The sequence below is a fragment of the Anolis sagrei genome, chromosome 5 (assembly GCF_037176765.1).
Source record: "Anolis sagrei isolate rAnoSag1 chromosome 5, rAnoSag1.mat, whole genome shotgun sequence".
Classification (NCBI taxonomy): Eukaryota; Metazoa; Chordata; class Lepidosauria; order Squamata; family Dactyloidae; genus Anolis; species Anolis sagrei.
Genome location: NC_090025.1, coordinates 70,510,651 through 70,536,454, shown reverse-complemented (window position 1 = coordinate 70,536,454; position 25,804 = coordinate 70,510,651). Strand labels below are relative to the sequence as shown.

Below are 25,804 nucleotides of genomic sequence, written 5' to 3'. Positions count from 1 at the left end.
AGCGATGCGTGGCAGGAGATAGCTAGTACAGAATAAACAGCTTGCCTTGGCTCCCAGGAGAGAGAAAATGAGACTGCACTCCAAGATAGAGAGCTCTCCGTCCCCTCTGTTTTACCTGGAGCCCGGTCTTAACTATTCCTTCCCCAAGAAAATAGCCACCTGCATCCCATCCAAAGAGAGAGGCAAATAAGTTAACACTTCCAAGCACATAAATGTATACTGGGAAAAACGTGAGTTTGAGCAGGTAAGTGACTGTAAAAACTACAGTCAAGCATCATTTGAAGGCCACCAAATTCCCTAATGACAGAAAGACAGCCAAGATATCAAGAAAATACATGTGCCTTTCACTTTGAAATTCACTTGGCCCATGCAGTTCAAGTGGTTAGTTTCATTGAACTCAGCATTGCTTAAGAAAGAAAGCAGCTCACTTCAGTGGGTACATACACTGGGATTGGTGTACAGGCAGTCCCCGAGTTACAAACATCCAATTTACAAACAACTCACAGGGGTGAAAAAACAGAAAGTGGGAGAAATCTCCTGTTAGGAAGGAAAGTTCATTCCTGGAAGAGTTCTCATGGGGAAAAGTGAAGCTTTATCACCAATCCTTGTTTTCATAACAAGGCAAACTTTTCAAAATCCAATGGTCACAGGAACAAAAAGTGAGATGAAATCTTGTAAACAGGCACAGGCAGCAAAACAAACACCATAGAAGTGTTGAGCCTTCTCTATATGCTCGCGCTCCCTCTCTCTCTCTCTCTATATATATATATGTGTGGCTGGGGTTACGCTTAGAAATGTACCTTTACTGGCTTACATATAGAATCAACTTAAGAACAAACTTATTGAACCTATCTTATTCGTAACTTGGAAACTGCCTGTACTTAAATACTGCATGCAGTCCACTTTATTTATTTATTTACAGCATTTCTATTCCACCCTTCTCACTCCGCAGGGGACTCAGGGCGGACTACAATGTATATATACATGGCAAACGTTCAATGCCATTAGACATACAACATATATAGACAGACACAGAGGCAATTTAACATTCCAGCTTTCCAGTTTCATGAGCACATGCTTGATTCCGGCCACATGGGGAGCTGCCACTTCACTGTCCACTTGTGACACTGAATCCTTGATGGAGTGCTTCCTCATTCTTATGCACGCTACTGTACTTGCATATTAAGGGCAATCTTACAAACGGTTAAACTTATTTCCCTGATTTTCAGGCATTTGATCCTCATCAAATTACCAACATTTCAAGCCAAATTATTCCAACAGAACAAGTGGGCATATCAGAATAGGAATATGCGACACAAGGCATTCCTGCTATTACAAGAATACTGGACTTCCTGGCCTGTTGCATCCCATTCCTTATTTTTATTATTATTGCAAATTAGTTCTTAAAACATGAGGAGCCATCCAGTCAAGCAACTGGTTTCAGAGAAGAGGAACCTTTCAAGGTCAGTATGATTATTATGTATGTAAGGCTAATGTGGAGATAGTATTGGCAGCAGCCTGAAGGAGCAGCGCTGTTTTGTTGTTTATTCATTCAGTCACTTTCGACTCTTCGTGACCTCATGGACCAACCCACGCCAGAGCTCCCTGTCAGCCGTCACCACCCCCAGCTCCTTCAAGGTCAAGCCAGTCGCTTCAAGAATAACATCCATCCATTTTGCCCTTGGTCGGCCCCTCTTCCTTTTTCCTTCAATTTCCCTCCGCATCATTATCTTCTCTAAGCTTTCCTGTCTACTCATTATGTGGCCAAAGTACTTCATCTTTGCCTCTAATATCCTTCTCTCCAGTGAGCAGTCAGGCTTTACTTCCTGGAGTATGGACTGGTTGGATCTTCTCGCAGTCCAAGGCACTATCAGAATTTTCTTCCAACACCACAGTTCAAAAACATCTTATCTTCCTTTGCTCAGCCCTCCTTATGGTCCAGCTCTCACATCCATAAGTTACTACTGGGAATACCATTGCTTTAACTAGGCGGATCTTCGTTGCCAGTGTGAAGTAAAGTTATTAATCAGTCTGGTTGCAGACTGTACAGAAGACAAAAAAATGCAGTAGAATGGAACATATAATGGCAGGTAAGAAATACACAAGGGGGTTATGAGTAAACAGACATGTCTCTAGAGGTTTCAGAAGAAAACCAGAAGTCTGTGAATATATAAGAAAACATTTCTGAAGCCTTTATTTACAAAAGCTTTAAAAACAAAATACCCTCTTATGCAAATGTGTTATTTTTCTTTAAAAAGGACTGCCCAGTTACATCACTGTAACTTCTTGAGGAGAAAAAAGGAAAACAAGTTAAAGTACATGGTAAACAGATCAACTTGCTGAACATTGCTAAGATTGAGTCCAACTGATTTTCAGTGTAGATGATACACACAAAATACAGTCACAGGCACTCCATCATTTCAGTCTAGGATTTAGCTATTCAATATCAGTTAAAGTCTTCCTGCACAACTGCTTTTGTATGAGGATGCTCTTCATGGTGAGGAAAGTATTTTGTGGTCCTGTAATAAAACAATGTATTTAAAAAAGATATTGCTAAGATCGACTCAGAAAATAAGCTAGCCTTACAAGACTTGGGTAACTTTATTAGATACAAACAGATTTGTTGTTTTACAATGAAAGTCCTTTGTAGTTGCTCCCGAAAAGGACACATCTATTTTCCTTTTCTCTTTAGTTCTATATCAAGTTGACTTCAAATCTTTGGATCTCATTCTTAAACCGAGTTGTGTTCGTCTACTCAAGTAAAGAATAAATAAGGTTTTTTTTAAAAATAGAAAGTATCATAGGGCACAGCTTGCTAGAACAGGAATACAAAATGGATCCACAATTAGCACATCCTGTTAATCCTACTGCAGTTTCCATCCTTTTGTCTGCTCAGACAAAACCACAAAAGGCCACAGGAACTTTGCTGTGTACTGTAAGTCTTGTTGCTAGAAATGGGGGTCTTGAATAATCTCCCCCAAACACACCCCACTGAGAACTGATCAGGAACACGCATTAGATGCTACATCAGAGCCTCTTACTTCAGTGAAGTATTCATAGGAATCATTCCCCACAGCTCCATCAAGTTATTTCCATCACAGAGCAGTATATGGAACTGGCAAGCCAATTGGTGTGTGCAGGACACACATGGAAGACCAGGCACCAGTTCAGATACAAGAACAGTTGCAAAGATTTCAGTAGTTCTGGACAGAGGTGATACAAAAAAGGATTTATCTTCAGTGGATTTGAAACTCGGGTGGGTGGGAAGAGAATAGCCATGGGTGGGCAGATTTGTCTGAAACAGGGAAGGAATACTGGAGCTTGAGATAAAACAGAGGATCTGACTGAGAGTCACTCTTCTAAAGTGCAAATGTGATGGTCCGCAATCTTGAATAGCTAAAACTGGAAGGCATAGACACCAGATGGGGAAGCCAGTTACAATCAGTGCTAGTTCAAGTTTAGGGAAATGGGTGGGAAAGGTAATAAACAAATACTAAGACCAATTAAAGTTTACCAGAAATTTCATTATCATTTTTGCTTCCCTCTTCTATCCGCCGCCCCGCTCCTACATGTGCTTATGTACAGTTGGGCAAAGTACAAGGCCACATTTCACCCAGAAATGCCTACACGTCAAGGTCAAAAAACTGGGATAGGAACAGTCAAGTTTAGTACATACAAAGGCAGAAAAGTGTGCTGATAAAGAGAGGAAAAGAATGCCTCATTGTCCAAGGGATTGAACCAGAGATAAAACCTATGTACAAGCAGGTGGAGCTCAGAAAAAGTGGTTTTCCATTTCATGTCATGATTGCTTGTTGGCTTCTTCTTCATATGCATTTCCTGTCCCATTCTGTACATAAGATGATCCCGAACCAAGACCATATAAGTGACCACAATATTTGGCATCATCAATGTGATCTTCAAAGAACATCTGAAAGAAAAATTTACAAAACAAATCACTATTGCCGTCTGTAGCAATAAGCAATAAATAACATAACCACATGTGACAATAGAGGACATCTAGTTCCATAAAGCAAAAATAAGTCTAAACTAAACAAAAGTCTCTTCCCAAAGTATGAAAATTGGTAGCTTTAATCCTCTCTTTACTAAAAGGACCAGTAGCAAGATATAGCAGAATAATGAAATTGTAACATACCGAAATAAATGCAACTAAAATCAACTAAATTAAAACAGAGTGATAAATCTATGTGTTCCTATTAAAGTTGAAAAGGGAAGTGGCTCAATGGCTGGTTAACAAAACACAAAGTGGGAACTTGATGAATTTTAGGGAACATCCCAAAGTTGAAGAACTAAAATAGAACAGACCCTGACTTTTGTGCAAACTTCCCAACTCTCTTGAAATGGACCCAAGAACAAAGTTAAGTCAGGGATCCGTGGAAAGAAATCGTCCTCATCCGTCTAGAACAGGGGTTCTCAAACTTTTTCAGACGCAGAGCCCTTTTTGAAGCAAAAGTTTCTTGTCAATTCCCAAGAAGTGTTTATATATTACATATAATGTATATATATTATGTATGGGCAAACTTTTGAAGAACATTTTAACCAACATAAACTTAACTGTATTTCAATGGAAGACCCAAGGGACCATCCAGCCCAACCCTCTTCTACCATGCAGGAAAAGCACAATCAAAGCACCCCAACAGATGGTAATCCAGACTTTGTAATAATAATAATAATAATAATAATAATAATAATAATAATAAGAGGGAGAGGATGGAAGAGGAGGAGGAAACTGCAGAGCCCCTCCATATGCTTTGCAGAGCTCCAAGGCTCTGAGGAGCACACTTTGAAAACCACTGGTCTAGAACATCAATTACTAAAACAGCACCTTAGATTAAAGCCTGGAAACAAAAGGATCCAGTCAAAGATTAGCACTATTCCTTATCTTGCTAATACAGACAATATTTTAAGTTTTCAGATTATCCTCAAAGGTAGTGCCCATGTAGAGTACTACAATAATCAAGTCTAGAGTAGTTCAAACATGAGTCACTCAAATGAATTCCCTCCTTCTTTAGGAAAGGCTACAGTGGCATATAAACCAGAACTGATAAACCAGTCCTGTCATCTTGCTGCTGTCTGAAGGACAGCAAGGGATCTAGGAGTATCCCTACCATTCCACACTTAAAGTATACCATTTCCTTCAAAGCAAGCAATACTCCAAAAACAAGCTGAACAGCCTCACGCAGATCATAGGTGGTTCCTAACTAAGAGCACCTCCACCTCGTCTAGATTAAGTTTGAACTCATTAACCTGCATCCATTCCAACACTGATAAACACCAGGTTATCACCTCCATGGCCTTCCTGAGAAGAGCAGGCAAAATTGTGCATCACCTGCATTCTGATCAACTTGCCCCAAATGTCTGGGTAACCTCACTCAGCAGTTTCATGCAGCTATTAAAAAGCATGGGAGACAAGATGAAGCTTCATGGTACCCCAAAAATGATAAGGACATAAAGTTAGTAGCCTCCCAAAGCTACTAACTTTATGTCCTTATCGTTTGTGGGATACCATGAAGTCTGCACTTATAAACAAAAACAGAACCACTGAAAAGAGGTAACATTCCAGCCAAACTGACCCAAAATTTAATCACTTGCTGCTGCAATAAATAAATAAATAAATAAATAAATGTATATCCCGCCACCATTTCCCAAAAGGGACTCGGGGTGGCTTACAAGGCACATGCAATCACCACTCCTACTTCATCCTACAGCAACCAAGAGATCAAGAGTATTGCAAACAACATGTGTTGGAGTAATAATGCCCTCAGACTCTGCAACCCTAGTAAGTAAGTAAAACTTTGGATAATTATCTATCTTGGTCATGGCAACTGTTGGCTATCTCTGATACAACATCAGATACAAACCCTGCATCCAACTTACAGACAGATTGATTTTTTTTTTGGGGGGGGGGGGGGAGCTTATGTATGAATTAGTGTAATGTTCCCCCTTACTTCCAGCTAGGCTAGATGCTGTTCTAAGTGAGCCAAAGGTGAATCAAGATTGGTCTGCCCAGTTTTCTCACATGAAATCACCATTATGGAAACCAAATCAGATCATAGATGAGCATTGTTAAATTATGGACTCATCTAGTATCAAACTGCACCTAGCATAAGTACTGAGTTAGAATTGCTATCCAAATTGTGAGAGACACCCCACTAGAATAAGATGTAGCCAATGATGGTGTATACACTCCTTCCTGTTAAGAACGTATCAGTTGTTAACCTTTGTTGTTGCTGTGCGCCTTCTAGTCATTTCCAACTTATGGCGGTCCTAAGGGGATTCTATCAGAGAGTTTTCTTGGCAAAATCTGTTCAGAGGATATTTGCCATTGCCTTTCTCTGAGGCTGAGAGATGATGACTTGCTCAAGGTCAGCCAGTGGGCTTCCATGGCAAAGTGGAGGTTCAAACCTTGATATCCAGTATCTTAGTCCAACATCCAAGTGACTATACCATGCTTAGGCCCATACCACTGTCAGGTGACGAAGCATGTAAATGACATTTTCATCCAGCAAATTAAAAAGAACCATGCCTACCTCTCTCATTTTGAAGAAAGCCATTCCTGTTAACAGAGAATCAGATCCTGCCTGATGCTGTGGGCCTATCCTTTCCAATTCTAATTGCTCAGCAACCTCTTGCAATCCACCCTGAAAGAGAGTATTTCTGTACAATCAGAAGATTTCAAGATGTGACATCATGTAATGGAACGGTCGCCAAATAATTAAATCAATTCTATTTATCTGAGTTTCTGACATAAGGAGAAATGGGTACTATTCCATTATCCAGGCGGGGGACTATTCTAGAGTAGTCCAATTTACGGGGGGGGGGGGGGGGGAGTTGTTGAAGGAGTAAAACCATTTGTTGGTTATCCCCCCTCCCCCTTCCCATATCATAAAGAAGGGATGTTTCCACTATTGGGATATGCGGGCGGGGAAAAACAGAAAAACGGGGGAAATTGTTTTCCTCCTCCAAACCACCCTTCACCCCCATAAAATGGACTACTCTCTCTAGCTCACCCTTGTGGCCTCCACCCGAATAATGGAACAGTACAGAGAAATATTATGAGCACACAATTGAAAACTTTGTGTTTCTCTTCAAATCATAGCCTTAGCTCAGCTGGTACATACTTTAAAATCAAAAACCTTCAAATCACATTAATTTGTTTTCTTACATTTCATGCCACAGAACTGATCATATGTAACGCTAATTTGTATTAGCGTTACATGGCACATGTCAGAATTAAGAAGCACTACCTAATTAAACATTGGTTCAGGTGTTCCAATCTGTGTTCCTATCCTGTCTAACTGGATAGGGGTGTCAAGCTGTGATGGCAGACAACCAGTTGAGCCAAGTCAGTAGAAGGGCCACCAATTTCCTAGCAGATATCGAAGAAGTAACTACTGTATATACTTGAGTATAAGCCAACCAGAATATGAGCCGAGACACCTAATTTTACGCCAAAAAACTGGGAAAATGTATTGACTCGAGTACAAGCCGAGGAGGAGAAATACAGCAGCTACTGATCAATTTCAAAATAAAAATACCTCGTATCAATAAAATTACATTAATTGAGGCATCGGTAGGTTAAATGCTTTTGAATATTTGCATAAAAGCATTTAAAAATATTTATTTACTCTCACCCCAGGGGTGGATTCAAAGCAGTTTCTAACAGATTTATGGCAAAATTTAATGTCTCACATACATATAAAACCCAACATAAAACAACAATAACATATAACTAAATAAGGCTGTCCAACTCTGATTAAACCATTATTCTAACTTACTTCAATGTAAATGTGCTTACTTATCCCTCCAATAATAATAAAGAGAGTAAAATAATAAACGTAATAAGAAGAATAGAGTAAAATAATAAACTTAATAATAATAGAGTAAAATAATGTAAATGTAAGAACAATAATAAATAGAGTAAAATATAAATGTAATAATAATTTTTGGGGTTTTTTTTCGTTTGTCCTATGTCTGTTATAACAGGCTTTGCCTTTTATTTAATTCTAGTTTATTAAGTTATAATTCATATTTATATGTTGGCTTGTATACATTTTGTTAGTATGAATGTACTGTTGTTGTATTTAGGCATTGAATGTTTGCCTTTTATGTTTAGAATCCACCCTGAGTCCCTTTGGGAAGATAGAGTGGAATATAAATAAAGTATTATTATTATTATTATTATTATTATTATTATTATATAACAAAGTAAAATAATAAATAACCTTGACTCGAATATAAGCTGAAGGGGGTTTTTCAGCCTTAAAAAAGGGCTGAAAAACGTAACTTATACTCGAGTATCTACGGTAATTGGATATGATTATATCCAGTTAACTTATTGTTTTATGAATTATCTCACCTGTATCTTTTATCCTCAACTAAGTTGCTAGTAAGCTATCAGAACCATTTCATGCAGGAGTTTCAAACAGACATGCCAAATTACTGAATCCTACTTAATCAATGTTAAATTCATCAGTATTGGCTCACCACTCAACTGATTGTAATTGGGACCAGTAATATGATTCAAGCCCCAAGTCTCAATGAGAGTGTCTCAGTGCACAAATTTCTCTGTGAGAATAGGCTGAATTACAAGGGTTTAATGTCTGTTCAATCTCTGTGGAAAACATCGGTCCATTTACCTTGAGATTTTTGCAACTCTTCATAAGGTACTTCACGTCATAAATGACAGGGAAAAACAATCTCAGTATCTCAAAGAAGTCCAGCTCTTCTTCAGGTAAATTAGAATTCGTCAAGATCTTTATCAGATATCCAAAGTCATAGCCACTGGGGGGGAAAAACATAAATGGAAATGAAACCAAAACATCTGCAATTAGGCAAGTATTCATTCAAATGCCAGAAGCATTCCCAGATGCCATATCTCTGTGTTCCTGCCTTCCAACACAGGATATATGCTCCAATTCTTAGAGACTCCTATTACTATGGGTGGACTTGTCAAACTCCTCCACAAATATAGTAAGTTATTCTTCATCATTCCCCAATTCCTTTGAAATTATTAATTGTAATTTTTTGTTACTCTTGCATGTGTTATATCATTTAGCTAAAAGTTGATGGAATACTCTTAGATTTCCTTTGTGCACTACAGTCAGCCCTCTTCATTTGCAAGAGTTAGGGGCACAGAACCCCCACAATAGAGGGGAAACACTGGGGTGTTTTTTTTTTTGAACTCATGAGAACACTTCTCTGGGAATCTCTAGAAGATCCTCTAATACAGTGGCTCTCAACCTGTGGGTCCCGAGGTGTTTTGGCCTACAACTCCTAGAAATCCCAGCCAGTTTACCAGCTGTTAGGATTTCTGGGAGTTGAAGGTCAAAACATCTGGGGACCCACAGGTAGAGAACCACTGTAGGTCAATGTCTGCTGCAAACTGCAGAATCAAACTGGAGAACCTAGAGATAACATTTTAAGTAATTCCGTCAATCATATTTGCAAATGTGAAGGGCTGAGGGTATTTCATAGATTCAATGCAACCTAACTCTGTACTTTTAACAGTGAATGTCTACTAGATTCTGGGTTTATAAAAGAATTAGGGACCCCACTTTTCCACTGTGGTCTCAAAACCCTTTGCTGACTGGGAAACCTTCTGCAGCATGTTTTTGATTGCATGGAGGGCTGTAACCAGACAGGAAAAGGAAGGAAGTCACAATTCCATAGTTGCCGGGATCTTGGAGGCTCTAAAAGTCTCAAAACACTCTCTTTGGGGGGGGGGGGGGGAGCTTGTTTTCTGCTGTTGTAAAGACTAGGACACAGAACAATGCTTTCGAGTTACACCTAAACATTAGAAATAACTTCTACCTAAACATTAGGAAAAACTTCCTGATAGTAAGAGCTGCCTTGGAGCATAGTGGAGCCTCCTTCTCTGGAGGTTTTGAAGCAGAAGCTGAGTGGTCATCTGTTGGGGGTGCTTTGGTTGGATGTTCCTGAATGGCAGAGGGTTGAACTGAATGGCACTTGGGGTTTTTTCCACTCTATAATTCCATTATTTCGGTTTGATTCCCCCCACCCCCCCACCCCCCGGGCGCAGCAGGCCTGAAAGCCATTTAGTAACCTGTGCAGGATTTTCACCCTTGACTGTATGGTTCCCAAGATACTTAACAATTAAAATGTATGCTACTAGAAGAACACAAAGATTTGAAACAGATTTTATTAAAGATACATGTTATGGTTGAGTAAAGATATGTAACATTCAAGTAGCAGTAAAAAAAGAAAAGCTAAATTCCTAGTCCATAAGACCGTATGGAAGAATAATAATAAATAATAATAACACTTATTTCTATACCGCCTTCTCTCTCGAAAAGGACTTGGGGCGGTTTACATACAAAGACAAGCAAACATTCAATGCCTTACAAAGTACAAAGAACATCAGAAATAATGCACAATAACAATAGTAAACTTATAATAAAAAAATAAATATGAAAATGGGATGAAAAGATTTACCCAGATGAAAGGTTTACAATATTCTAAAGATTTCTAATATTTCCATAGCAATATTTCAACTCAAGATTTCTCCAAGCAATGTTAGAGCTAAAGTCTTGATTTACTGTTTCTTTTAACTATCCAAAAAACAATTCAAATGCAATTCAAAGCCTTCGCCTCAGATTGATAATGTTGTCCTCACTCCCCAGTGGCACTGAACACAAGTTCTTAAGGATCTCAATAGCTAGGGCTGGAGAGCTGCTACGAGGCCTTTTAAAATTCATTTTCTGAGCGATATTCCAGCTGAAAAGTATGGCGTCCATGCATCAGCACTGCTCAGCAAACTATATCCATCAATCCCTGCTAGTCTTAATAGAGTGACTGATTTTTCAATAAATACAATTCCTAGCAACTTTCTACAGCAAGTTTTCCCATATGTATACATTCAAAAACTAAGCTACTGTAAGGAAAAGGGTAGGGGTTTTTTTTTACTTCAAAAAGAGTTAAAGCACTTTAGGGATTAGTCCTGCAAGCAAGTATTCCTCCTTCTTTTAAGGTCAGGTTCTGTGGAAATTGGTGCCACAGAGACCACAGCCACATTCACTATAGTAGGGACAGCTCAGACATCTAGATCAAAATGCAAACACTTCAAATACTGATCTCAACCATTTCCTTAAGGTAATCCTTCCTGTTTTTTAAGGGAGGAGAGACATTGAAAGAAGCCAGAGGATTGCTACTGCTGGAATCAAATAAGAGGATAATCCACACAGCAACTAATTATTTAAATCTTCCAATAGTTTAAGGTAGAAGGTTTGTGATTTCCCTACCAGCATTATCAAAGGGTCTTCAAAGCTGTACTGAATTTGCACCTTCCAACGATGTTAATCAACTAATTCCAGTTTCCATTTAACTGCTAACCATACACAAAAGGCAGAAATACGAGGCTGTTCCTTCCTCTGACCTGGGAAACTGTCAAAGCAAAATAGAAAAATACAGTGCTCCCTCTCTACAAGGCCGACGTGTTAGTGCCTCACTTTAACATATAGATCATTTGTTGCCAGCTGAAGCCAAAGCACAAGCTTGAGAGTGAACTTTAAAGCTGAAAAGCCTTTAAAACAACATCGCACTGCTACTTCAAGAACTCTTTTAGGCCTGATATTCCTTCAAAGGTAATTATGCTCTCTTACAGCTTCAGAAAAGCAGACAAACATAATCAGCAATTCTATATGCTGCATTTACCTGTGAAACGAAAGCCACTTGACTCCTTCGCATAGCACTACTCCCGACGTCATCAGAAGTTCGGCAAAGTATTGAGTCTCGATTCCTTCTTCCTCATGTTTTTTGAACTGGATTCCAGACGTTGTTAGTAATTCTATGGAATCCTGGGCATACATGTCCTCTCTAAGAAAAAAAACAATACGGAAAGAAAGCTGTTTAAATTCCAAAATTCCAATAGAAAAAAGTGTAAACCAAAACCCAACATGAACAACAAATTATATTTTTAATCCACCAATGCAGCACCAATTATGTTAAGTAAAGGTTAAGGTTTCCACTGACATTAAGTCTAGTTGTGTCTGGGTCTGAGAGATGGCGCTGATCTCCATTTCTAAGCCGAAGAGCTGGCGTTGTCCATAGATACCTCCATGTGGCCAGCATGACTGCATGGAGCGTTGTTACCTTCCTGCAATAGTGGTATCTATTGATCTCACATTTGCATGTTTTTGAACTGCTAGGTTGGCAGAAGCTGGGGCTAACAGCAGGAGCTCACCCCCACTCCCTGGATTTGAATTGCCAACCTTCCAATCAGTAAGTTCAGCAGTTCAGCGGTTTAACCCGCTGCACCACAAGGGGCCCAATGTTAAGATTTACAGATGTTAATTATGTTAAGATTTACTGATAAATTTTATAAGTAAATCCCACAAAACTCCAGCCCAAGTTAACTGTTAAAACATCTAAAACATATAGGGCAATTAAATTTGCAATATGCTGTATGTGACATAAAAATCCTTCTCACACACCACTGCTATGACCATGAAGTGAAGTGTTCCAAAGAACGGATTAGGGTGATAGTCAGCAGGAGGATCTGGGATTTCTGAGTCTGCCAAGTTTGGACTGACCTTCATGTGTGTCTTGGCTCAACTGAATTCATCACTTAACATAAAGAAAGCTATTTATCAGCTCAAGAGATAATCAGGTCATATCTGAGCAGTCAAACTAACAGTTAAGTCACAACGTGGGCAATGTCTAGCTAATTACATGGTTTCCCAGACACTAAATCTGCAATCCTATGTCACACAATGAACTCATTGGAATGAAATTCTGAGTCAACAAGCACTGCACTGGGCTGCATGGCTACAATCTTACACATACTCAGTGAAACCAATATAGTTACTTCTAACAAGGTACACTTACAACTGGGTCTCTTTTTCAGAGAAATAAAACAGGATGATAATAATATTTATTTACTGTATTTATACATTGTCTTTCTCACCCTTGGGGAAATCAAGGCAGTTTACAACATACTAATGGAAAAAATTCAATACCAACATAGGGTACATAAACAAATCATAATAACTAATTACTACATATAATATAAATATAATAATAATATTAATAATAATACATGGCTGCTATCAAAGCACACTGATGCATATGCCTTTATAATTACACTATGTAACACGGTATTTGTTCCTGAGTTATAAATGTCATTTTCTAATAGGTTCTATTAAAAAAAAACATGGGAAAAGTTTATTAAACATCCTGTAGCACATTTTGCTATAGTTTTTCAATGAATATCTCATCGAGTCTCAACCAATTCAACATAGTTTGTGGCAGCCCACAAAAGTTAGAGAACTTAATGTTCATGTTTTTATTTATTTTGTTATGTTTTTATTACTTGATTGTTTTTATTGTATTGAATTTGTATTTTATTGTCTTGGACCAACTGTAAACCACCCTGAGTCGCCTGCGGGCTGAGAAGGACGGTATATAAATACAGTAAATAAATAAATAATAATAAATAACAAAGTTTCTGAAGGATAACAACTACTTTCAAGGTAAGTACAGCACAATTAAACTTTAAAGGAATAACACTTTCAAACCAGGAAGAGATTTTTTTTCAAATTTTGTTACATAGTGTAATTAGCACACACACAGACACAAACATAAAAATGAGCAATATCCAGTGCATTGTGTAAGATGGACCTTATATATAGTCCCTCATCAAATGTCTGTCAGAATAGAAAAGTCTGTGAAAAGAAGGTAGGGGGGATACCAAACAAATTTTTTTGGGAAGAGAGTTTAGAGCTTGGGGGCAGCCATTGAGAAGACTCTCTTCCAAATTCTCAATAGATGTACCTTTGAGTTGATAGAGAAGAGAGAAAGATCTTCCCAGCAGATCTAAAACCATGGGTCAGTTCATAAGGGAGAATGTGGCCCTTCAAATAACCTGGACCTGAGTTGCATAAGTCATAACCACCATTTTGAATTGTGCCCGGAAATGGACTGTGTTTCTTGCAGTCAGTTAACAATCTGGCTTTGGTTCTTTGGACCAGTCATACTTTCCAAACACTCTTCAAAGGCGGCCCCATGTAAGTGCGTAAAATCACTATATAACAAAATCTGAAAAAAAAAATCTGTTCCTGATTTGAAAGTGATATTCCTGTTTAATTAGGTGGTACTTTCTTTGAAAGTAGTTGTTATACTCCAGAAACTCAGTTTTTGTGGCTGCCACAAACTAAGTTGACTTGGTTGAGAATCTATGAGATATTCATTGAAAAACTATAGCAAAATGTACTGCAGAATGTCCCACAAAAGCAAAGTTTTTGCAGTTCAATAAACTTCCCCATTTTTTTATGATTGAACCAATTAGGAAATGACATTTATAACCCAGGAACAAAAATCGTGTCACATAGTGTAATTGGAAAAAAATTGAAATGAATATAAAAGCATGTAAATTTAAGCTGTCCATGCACTTAATAGGCATATCAATATTTCAACTTTGCTCTAAGGTTTTATAAAATTGACGGAACAAAAACACTTAAAAAACACATATACACAAACAGCATTTACCATTACTGGGGATTCGACAATAGCATTTACCATTACTCCTACAGAAGGAAAAAATGGATAAAAACACACTGAAACAATTCCTGGAATCAAAATTTTTAAACATTCTTTTGTTACACCGCAAGTTTAAGCACAGATGACATCATTTTTGGAACTTACGTTAAATTAAATTTAAAATTAAATTGCCACGTTGAAGTTCCTGGAGGATATTCGCCTTGCTCATTCATGAACGTCAGCCCTAACTGAATTATCTTTAGTAAGTCCACATTACAACGAAGTAGTTGGTACTGATAGTCTGCATTGCTTCTGAATTCTCCAATTGGCCGTGCAACTACACCTGGAAACTCGGTGTCCTGAAAAATGGAGAGAAAAATAGAAATGTAAAATATCACGAAGAGATGCCAGTAGTTGGGCAATCTGGATGCTTTAAAGACCCTTGAATACCTTCCTGACATCAAGGGCAAGGTCTTCATAATGTAATTCCATCATTGAGAGTGCGTCAGAGCAAGTACAATGTAATTCAGTGCTACAGTCTGTCTGAACATGTGATTTTGATATTTTTAATGAAAAACAGTATCATCACAGACTGGGGTGATAATTTGTTTCCTCAAGATGTTTCAGTCATCATTCTTTCTCCTGTCACATCTAATTCATGCAAGATTCTGTGTAGTGCCAATGCTCATAGTGTAGTGTCAATGCTCAATCACGGGGTTGCTGTGAGTTTTCCGGTCTGTATGGCCATGTTCCAGAAGCATTCTCTTCTGACATTTCACCCACATCTATGGCAGGCATCCTCAGAAGTTGCAAGATCCCAACATTTATTCCCAATGAGAGGACCTCACATCTTCTGAGGATGCCTGCCATAGATAATAATAATAATAATAAAACTTTATTTATACCCCACCACCATCTCCCCAAGAGGACTCAGGGTGGCTTACATGAGGCCATGCCTAGCAATACAGTAAAACAATATAAAACAAGATCGCAACAGAAAATAAGGAAATAAAATAACATAAGATACAAAACCAATATAAATAAACAACGCAACAATATAAAATCAGGACATTAAAACACTGAAAATAATCACAGTGGGCAGGGCCAATTGCAAAGATTAAAAATTTAAAAAACTGGGTGAGAGGGCAATTTAATGTATCAGGACAGAGGATCCGGGGGATAAGGTAGGGTTTAATTGCACAACTGGTAAAATAAAATTCTTCTGAGGGCATTTTATGCAGAATTTGGTCAGGGATTCTTGAACATTCAAGCATTGAAGGCACACTGGAACAGCCAAGTTTTCAGGCTCTTCCTGAAGACTGCCAGGGTGGGGGCTTGCCTAATATCTCTGGGGAGCAAATTCCAGAGCTGAGGGGCCACTACGGAGAAGGCCCTCTCCCTCGTCCCCACAAGTCGCGCTTGAGATGGGGGCAGGAGCGAGAGAAGGGCCTCTCTGAAAGATCGAAGAGATCGTGCATGTTTGTAGACGGAAATGCGGTCGCGCAGGTAGGCAGGTCCCAAACTGTTCAGGGATTTGTAGGTAAGAACCTGCACCTTGAATTGGGACCAGAAAATCAATGGCAGCCAATGGAGCTGCCAATAGATGTGGGTGAAACGTCAGGAGAGAATGCTTCTGAAACATGGCCATACAGACCTGAAAACTCACAGCAAACATTTTATAGATTGACTACATATGCACAATGATAAATAATATATATATTGATTCCAGCATTGAAAGTAGTATTGCATTCCTGTTTGTCCACAGTATCTGCTATCTGGAAGAACACTATCTAAATATTCTGTTTAGTCTTCCACAAGCAACCAGCATCTGCCTCTACAGCTACCTCACCTATCACTGAACTGAGTTATACCTGAAGAAGTATTCATTTTCTATAACAAATGTTTTACTACCATATTTCTTCAATTGTAAGACACCATCAATTGTAAGATATACCCTAATTTCCATACCATCATTACCAAAAATATATAAGATGCACATGCAATTCTAAGACACATCCAATTTTTAGAGATGTCTATACAAAGAAAAAAGTGTGTCAGAACTGAAGAAATACAGTAATATGTTTTCCAAGAAGATCCCAACATTTATTCACAATGAGAATATGTGGGATAGAATGCTGTAGTTATTTCCTACACCAACCTCAACAGTCCTCCACATGTTTTTGTTTTTTTACATGTCAGGAGCAACTTGAGAAACTGCAAGTTGCTTCTGGTGTGAGATAATTGGCCATCTGCAAGGATGTTGCCCAGTGAACGCCCGGATGTTTTATGTTTTACTATTCTTGCAGGAGGCTTCTCTCATGCCCCTGTATGGAGAACTGGAGCAGACAGAGGGAGCCCAACCCACTCTCCCTGGATCTGAACCACTGACCTATCAGTCAGTAGTCCTGCTGGCACAAAGGTTTAACCTATTGCACCACCAGGCGCTCCCCTTCACATGGTGTCCCCATTTCATATGTCATCGATACAGCATGTGACAGAAACACAACCGAAAGTCACACTATAAGATCATACAACCCTTAAACCAGGGGTCCTTAAACTAAGGCCCGGGGGCTGGATGCGGCCCTCCAAGGTCATTTACCCGGCCCTTGCTCAGGGTCAATCTAAATCTGAAACGACTTGAAAGCACACAACAACAACAACAATCCTATCTCATCAGCCAAAAGCAGGCCCACACTTCACACTAAAATACTAATAAGTTTATATTTGTTTAAATTGTTCTTCATTTTAATTATTGTATTGTTTTAAGTGGTTTTGCACTACAAATAAGATATGTGCAGTGTGCATAGGAATTCATTCATGCTTTTTTTCAAACTATAAACCGGCCCTCCAACAGGACTGTGACCTGGCCCTCTGTTTAAAAAGTTTGAGGACTCCTGCCTTAGACAATAATTTGAGACAAGGTTCCACTAATTATTTGATACTTCTTTCCAATAAAATATCAGAGACTATTATTTCTGAAAAATTAATTACCTTATTTCTTTTATTGTAAGACATACACTAATTTCAGTACCACCAACAGAAAAAAAACGTTTTGCGCATATATATATATATATATATAATATATATATATATATAATATATATATATATATATATATATATAATATATTATATATATACACACACACTATTCTAAAATGCACCCTGTTTTTAGAGATGTTTATATCTTAGAATTTTAGGATTGAAGAAATACAGTACATCTTAGAATTAAAGAAATAGAGCATGCCTTAGAATCAAAGACATACAGCACATCATAGAATTAAAGAAATACATTATCTTCTTTGAATCATACTCTTCCTGACATTTTAAAAGACCAGCTTCAACCTTAACATAGATCATTCATATCCCCAGATCATACCATTGCAACATAGTTAAACTTGCGTATAACTTGACGAATTTTCTTCATCTCTTCATCCAGGTTGCAAGCCCAAACTTCACAAATTCTTTGGCTGTGATCTACCGTAGCTGCTGGCATAGTTGGGAGGTTTCAAACACCATGCATCAAAAAGGTAGACGTGACAAAAAGTCAGTTTCATAAAATACGGTTTAGTAATATCCCTAAAAAGACAAGTTAAAAAAAGAGAGAATTATTTCAAATTCATAAATGCAACAATATCCAAATAATCTGAAACTGTCAAAAATTAAGTCAGGAATTGCAAGAGTTAACATAGTGGGTAGATGTATATAGTGAATTTGTTAATTTTGCTGTCAGGCAAAAAAAAAACAAAAAAAAAACCAAATCAACTATAGAATCAACTTTAAAGCTTTAGGCCAGAATCCTATATTGAAATTGCATCTTGTGGACTTGTGTAAGGGGCAGCTAGAACTGGGCAGTTTTGTAATATCCATATCCAGTAAAACGCTACTGTTACATTATTACGTAGCAAAGTCGGCAAAATGATAATTGTGCAATGAGACTAGTGCACATCAGCTACCAATGCACATAGGCACTTGTCCTTGTGCAGATCCACATCTTTGCAATTTCTTTGCAAGTTTCTTAACACATCTGTTACACAGCTTAGTACATGTAAATTTACATTAAGAAAAAAATGGATTCTGGCAAACATGTACTTTTCTTCACTATAAACCTATTTATAGAACAATTTAAAATATCTTGGCTCAGATATATGTCCTACTGTGGTCAGCAACACTTATGACACTAAACAGCACAGGATGGCAGCTTTCCTTTGAATTTGTTTCAGTGGACTTACTTCCAAGTATGCATGGTCAATACAGCGATTTCATTTAGTGAAACAATATCAATTTATTCCACTCTGCTTGAAATGTATTAGTTGAGATAATTAAAATAAACCATGCAACTGGCTGGCATGAAGAGCAAGTAAGGTTCACTGCTTATATGACATACCAATGCAACGAAATTGGGTTAGTAGATCAGGAGATGTGTAAATTATGCATACAGTAGGTCCTTGGGATTTGTTGAGATTTGTTTCCAATATCCTATTTATACCAAAATCTCTGGAAGGTCGAGTTCTATTATATACCATTGCATATTAAAATTGTGCCTCTTATGAAAAATGGCAAAAACAACTGGCCAACCATAAAGGTTTTTCCTGCTTTTGCCAACAGTCTTACTCACTTCCTGGGTGGATCAAATTGACAAGGACAGAAGCAGGAGCATTATAATTTATGTGATTATATAGATTGCTGTCTGCAAACCACAAGACAACAATGGTGAAGCAAACATTCCACTGAAAATGAATGAGAGTAAGAAACAGGAAAAGGAGATATGATAACATACATAGTGCACAAGTCTTTCCTACAGAATATGTATTCTGAAGCCAAGGAACTATCAAATACTTGAAAGCTCAGCTGCAAGCACCCAAAAGCAATTTGGGGTTAAGTCAAAGTTGGTAGAAATATATCAACTACAATTTCAAAAGAAAAACTTTCAAAAAAATTTCAAAAGAAAATACTGCAACAATACTAGATTATGTCATCTTTGTATTTCACATCTTACAAATGATTGAATTCCAAGATGGTTGAATATTTACTGCAATTGGAATTTAGGAAACTTTTCTTGTTCAGGGATTTTAATGAAATAAGTACACTTTATGTTCAATCAATCTAGGTAGAACAAGTAGTGGTGGTAAAATGTCATGTGTTATCATTTTACTACAGTTATTAGTAATTAACATTTATTTGCCATTTATGAATAAATCAGACAGTAGATAAAAATGTGTCAGAGTCGAAGGTGTAGAACAGGGGTCCTCAAACTAAGGCCCGGGGACAAGATACGGCCCTCCAGGGTCATTTAGCCAGCCCTCACTCAGGGTCAACCTAAGTGTGAAACAACTTGAAAGCACACAACAACAACAACAACAACAATCCTATCTTATCAGCCAAAAGGAGGTCCACACTTCCCACTGAAATACTAATAAGTTTATATTTGTTAAAATTGTTCTTCATTTTAATTATTGTAATGTTTTAAAGAGTTATTTGCAGTACAAATAAGATATGTGCAGTATGCACAGGAATTCATTCTTTTTAGATTATAATCCAGCCTCCCAACAGTTTGAGGGACTGTAACTTGGTCTTCTGTTTAAAAAGTTTGAGGACTCCTGGCTTAGAATATATTTTTCTATGGCTTTGACAAAAAACTTAAAACACTTTTCAGTGGTACTAAATACTGCACCCTAACACACGAGGCTTGCTTCCAGCTTTGCAATAAAATGATGGGGAATGACAGAGTTTGCTACATCTGAATTGTAACCAGACTTAAGGTTTTGAGGCATGGAGCAGCCCAAAATAGAAGACAGAATACATAAACCAAACAAATAATTGGATAGATTCATTTTTCAGTCCTGGACCTGAACCTGGTCACACAATCTGAGAGCCACATGACTGGTCAAAGTCTTCATGAAGAAGATATATATGCTGCCTGCCAGTCCATACCAATTTGGTCATATGCATCTGCCATCCCATAAAATCAGCTTCTATTAACTGTTGCAAATATCAGATTTTTAAATAATTGTGAAAGCATACAAAAATATTACGTAAATCCTAAATAAACAGAAGTGCTGATAGCAAGTTTGCCAGAAACTAGGGCGGCAGTCTTTTGCTTTCTCTGCTAGGTGCTGGTGCCTCACCAAACTACAAATCCCAGGATTCCATAGCATTAAGCCATGGCAGTTAAAGTGGTGTCAAGCTGTATTAATTCTACAGTGTAGATGCACCCTAGGAGTCAACATATCTAGACCTTTCCAATGCACATAGCTACTTGAGACAATCTTCTTTTAAGCTGTAATAATAATAATACTAATAATAATAATAATATTTATTTATTTATTTATACCCCGCCATCATCTCCCCAATGGGGACTCGGAGAGGCTTACATGGGGCCAAGCCCGAACAACATATTACATCAAAATAAAACCAAAATATAAACAACAAGCAACATCATCAAAATTGCATTTTAAAACAACCATAAATACAATAACAAAATAACATTACAATACACACAGTCGCAGTAACAGTGGGCGGGCCACATGTACAGGATAAAATGTTTAAAAACTCTAATGAGATAAAAATAGGAGCATCTATACTGACCATTAAATGCAGTGTCAAACTATCAGCAAAACATGGCAGTTAGACAACACACACTGCAAAAGTTTTCTACAGTGTGTTTTAGTCCAGTAATCTGACAGAAGCGAAGTTGGGAGAAAGTCCAAAATGAAGCCTGTAATGCTCATCAGTGTGCTGTAGTATAAACCACATTGAACTGAGAAATGGCTCCATAGAATTTGAATTGCAGTGCTGACACTCAAGTACTCCAATGATGCATGCATCTGCATTCCAGAGGGGGGATTTGAGAAAAAAATGCATTCTCCATGGCTGTCAAGCCACAGATACTGTGGATCCTGGAACTGTTTAGAGGCCACCCTTTGTGTGTATGCAATCACCACCCAGGCCTCAAGCTAATTCCAGAGGTTGTAATCTAATCATCCACACAGTGAAACTGCATTTTTCAGTAAGTATTTCAGATTGACCTAAGTGATCAGTTTAGATGGCCTCCAGATAACAGAAAGTGTTAAGTATCAATCACACATAGATATCAGGAAGTTTCATGTAACTAAAGATATACACTGAACTGTCCAGATTTTAGAGTAGTGGTTCCCAGACTTTCACATTATTATTATTATTATTATTATTATTATTATCATTATCATCATCATCGTCGTCCTTTATTTATATCCTGCCTTTTTCCCTGTGTGGACTCAAGGTGGCTAAAAATCCCACACTTTAATCAAGTTTAAAAAGCGCAAAACACTCTTAGTGTTGAACTTCAAATCCAAGATGTCCCAGCCACCTTGACCAACAATCAAGAATTCTGGGAGCTGAACTCCAAAACATTTGGTGGACCAAAAGCTTGGGAACCACTGTCAGAGGGACAATTTGTCAATCTAAAACAGCAATAAGGAGTTCTACAGGAACCTAACAAATTGGTTATAATGTAAGATAGCAAATGGGAGTTCACATTTAAGAAAGTCTTGGCCAAAGAATGCTGTCGGCTCACCAAACTACAAATCCACGATTTCATAGCACGGAGCCATGGAAGTTAAAATACTCTCAAACTGGATTAATGCTACACTGCAGATGTACTCATAGATTGCATCTCCATTATGGACATACTTTGAAAACACCTTATTATGTACTTAGATGCAAATGAAAGTATTCTAAAACCACCCCAAAAAACCAAAACCCAAAACACTTCCAGTCCCAAGCACTTCAGAGAAGGGAGCCTCTGGTCCCTTTTACATTGTCCTTATAGCTCAGTATCTGATCCCATATTATTTGCTTATCCCAGATTATATGGCAGTGCAGACTCATATAATCCAGTTCAATCTTGGATCAGATCTTGGGATATAAGGATAGTGTAGAAGGGGCCTCTGGCTGCTTCTATGCTGAAGGATCAGTGCATTCTAACGCCACTTTAACTGCCGTGACTCGATGCTATAGAATAGTGAAAGAGTTGTCCTTTGATGAGGTGCCAACACTATTGGTAGAGAAGGTGAAAACCCTTGTTAAAACTGCAACTCCCAGGATCCCATAGCACTGAGCCATGGCAGTTAAAGTGGCATCAAAGTGAATTAACTCCACAGTGTAGATGCACCCCTTGAACCATAGGTCCCCAAACTGAAGCCCGCGAGCCAGATGCAGCCCTCCAAGATCATTTACCCAGTTCCTAGGGTCACTCTATGGCCTTTTCTGCACTGTTCTTATATTGCAGGATCAGATTCCAGGATATCTGCTTATCCCAGATTATATGGCAGTGGAGACTCAGGGTCCTTCCAGACAGGCCCTATATCCTAAGATCTAGTTCCAGGTTTTCTGTTTTAAACTGCATTATATGAGTCCACACTGCCATATAATCTGGGATAAACAGAAAACCTGGGATCAGAACCTGGAATATAGGGCTTGTCTGGAAGGGCCATCACATAATCCAGTTCAAAACAGATAACCTGGGATAAGATCCTGGGATGTAACAACGTGTAGAAGGGGCCTAACTCCGGAAGAACTTAAAGGCACACAATAAAAAACAATCCTAATTAGTGTGACGGTTTCATCAACCAAAACTAGGCCCATCCTTCCCATTGAAATAATGGGAAGTTTATTTTGGTTAAATTGTTCTTCTTTTCAATAGTGCATTGTTCGTCCATGGGTTTTTTTCCTGCACTACAAATAAGATATGCACAGTTTGTGTTTGTTTCAAACTATAGCCCGTCTCCTCAACAGTCTGAGGCCCCGTCCACACGGCTATACAAAACCCACATTGAACTTGATTATATGGTAGTGTGGACTCAGGGCCCTTCTACACAGCTATATAACCTAGAATATCAAGGCAGCGGAATAAAATCCCACATTATGTGCTTTGAACTGGAATATATGACAGTGTGGGCTGAGATAACCCAGTTCAAAGCAGATATTGTTGGATTTTCTGCCTTGATATTCTGGGTTATATGGCTGTGTGGAAGGGCAGATATTGCAGATTTAGGAGTTCAAAGCAGATATTGTGGGATTTTCTGGCTTGATATAGGGCTGTGTGGAAGGGCCCTTAGTCCATACTGCCATATATCCAAGGTCCTTGTTTATAAAGCCATTGTCCTCCCAACCTTGCTATATGCCTGCAAAACGTGGACTGTCTACAGACATCACATACAACTCCTGGAACAATTCCATCAGCCTTGCCTCTAAAAAACCTTCAAATCTCTTGGGAAAACAGGCAGACAAATGTCAGCGTGCTGGAGGCAGCAAAGACCACCAGCAATGAAGCTATGCTCTTCCACCATCAACTCCGCTGGACTGGCCATCGTCTAAATGCCCAATCACCATCTCTCAAAGCAGTTACTCTATTCCCAACTCAAGCACAGGAAATGTAATGTTGGTGGACAGGAAAAGAGATTTAAAGATGAGCTTAAAGTCAACCTTAAAAACTGTGCCATAGACACAGAGAACTGGGAAGCCCTGGCCCTTGAACACTCTAACTGGAGGTCAGATGTGACCAGCAGTGCTGCAAGATTTGAAGAGACACAAACGGAGGGAGAAACATGCCAAGAGGAAGGCACGTCAAGCCATGCCTGACCGGGACTGCCTTCTACCTGGAAACCGATGTTCTCACTGCGGGAGAACATGCGGGTCAAGAATAGGGCACCACAGCTACCTATGGACCCACCGCCAAGACACTACATCTGGAATACCATCATCCTCAAGCTACAAGGGATAGCCCAACCAAGTATATCCCAATTCATAGCAGATATTGTGGGATTTTCTGCCCTTAGTGCATACTCAAATAATGTAGGATTTCCTGCCTTGATATTCTGGGAAATAGGGCTGTGTAGAAGGGCACTGAGTCCACACTCAGATAATGTGGGATTTCCTGCCTTGATATTCTGGAATATAGGGCTGTGTGGAGGGGCCTGGTGTCCACACTCAAATAATGTGGGATTTTCTGCCTTGATATTTTGGGATATAGGACTGTGTGGAGGGGCCTGAGTCCACACACAAATAATGTGGGATTCCTGCCTTGATATTCTGGGATATAGGGCTGTGTGGAAGGGCCCTGAGTCCACCATCAGATATTCTGGAATATAGGGCTGTGTGGAGGGGTCTTGAGTCCACTCTGATAATGTGGTATTTCCTGCCTTGATATTCTGGGATATAGGGCTGTGTGGAGGGGCCCTGAGTCTACATTCAGATATTCTGGGATATAGGACTGTGTTGAGGGGCCCTGAGTCCATACTCAAATAATGTGGGCTTTCCTGCCTTGATATTATAGGATATAGGGCTGTGTGGAAGGGCCCTGAGTCCACACTCAGATAGTGTGGGATTTCCTGCCTTGATATTCTGGGATAAAGGGCTGTGTGGAGGGGCCCTGAGTCCAATTCAGATAATGTGGGATTTCCTGCCTTGATATCCTGGGATAGAGGGCTGTGTGGAAGGGCCCTGAATGACCATGAACCAGCCCTGGGCTCACAAAATTCAAGGAGCTCTGCTTGACAGATGATTATAATACTTATTCCTAGCTTCTCCTTTTGCTATCTTCCTGCTCTTTTCCTTCTCTCTTGGAACCTACTTCATCTATGCTGCAAAGGGCAAGGCATGATTACAATCAACAGCCAACAGCCTCCAGTTCAATGTGGTGTTTCAAACAGAGGCTGAATGGCCATCTGTCGGGGGTGCTTCGAATGTGATTTTCCTGCTTCTTGGCAGGGGGTTGGACTGGCTGGCCCATGAGGTCTCTTCCAACTCTAGGATTGTATGGTTCTATGTGTCCAAGTGCCTTGATTCTACAGTGTAGATGTACCTTCTCCTGAGAGAGAGCCCAGAAGAGATGGATCTGAAGGGAGTGAGGGGAGAAGAAGTTACTCCCCTGCAAGAGCCAGCTTCCCAGAACGGACTGAGTCCATGTGTGGCATGTTAAAGCGGGTGAATGAAGCAACAGGTGGGCCCTCAGGAACGCACCCCTCCCGCTCCCGCCTTGATACTACCTCTCCCGCTCTGGCGCGCGAAGCCTTCGCATCAGGAGCCGCCGAGCCTCCCTCTCTCTCAAAACGCCCCCTCCGCTCCTTCCTTCCTCTCGCTCTCTCTCTCTGTCTGGCGCGCGCGCAACCACACACACATACACACGCACGCACGGCCCGGAAGTGCCCTCCCTTTACCGGAAGTGGGGGTTGTCCCTCACGCGGGCCTGGCTGGGGACAGCGGTCGGCAAGCAGCGCCGGCTGCTCCTCCTCCTCTTCTTGCCACCCAGC

General features: G+C 39.3%; 1 protein-coding gene across 2 annotated transcripts; it reads right to left on the bottom strand.

The window, feature by feature from the left end:
• Positions 1–2,582: 2,582 nt before the first annotated feature.
• Positions 2,583–25,793, bottom strand: CNOT7 (CCR4-NOT transcription complex subunit 7). Of its 2 annotated transcripts, none has more exons than XM_060778582.2 (7): positions 25,712–25,793; positions 17,893–18,092; positions 14,680–14,873; positions 11,692–11,853; positions 8,658–8,802; positions 6,549–6,659; positions 2,583–3,928 (listed from the first exon to the last, which is right to left on the bottom strand). In XM_060778582.2, the coding sequence occupies exons 2-7, from the start codon at positions 18,007–18,009 to the stop codon at positions 3,800–3,802; spliced, it is 858 nt and encodes a 285-aa protein (XP_060634565.1). In that variant the 5' UTR covers positions 18,010–18,092; positions 25,712–25,793; the 3' UTR covers positions 2,583–3,799. The 2 variants fall into 2 exon arrangements, with proteins under 2 accessions (XP_060634565.1, XP_060634564.1); XM_060778581.2 differs by lacking the exon at positions 25,712–25,793 and adding an exon at positions 25,541–25,703.
• Positions 25,794–25,804: the final 11 nt, after the last annotated feature.

What these genes read in the sequence shown, in the direction of transcription:
- CNOT7 (XM_060778582.2), bottom strand. Translation starts at nt 18,009, where the DNA reads ATGCCAGCAGCTACGGTAGATCACAGCCAAAGAATTTGTGAAGTTTGG. An exon ending in AATTTTAAATTTAATTTAAC is followed by an intron (nt 11,854 to 14,679) that starts GTAAGTTCCAAA and finishes TTTTTTTCTTAG; the next exon opens with AGAGGACATGTATGCCCAGG. An exon ending in AAGTGGCTTTCGTTTCACAG is followed by an intron (nt 8,803 to 11,691) that starts GTAAATGCAGCA and finishes TTTCCCCCCCAG; the next exon opens with TGGCTATGACTTTGGATATC.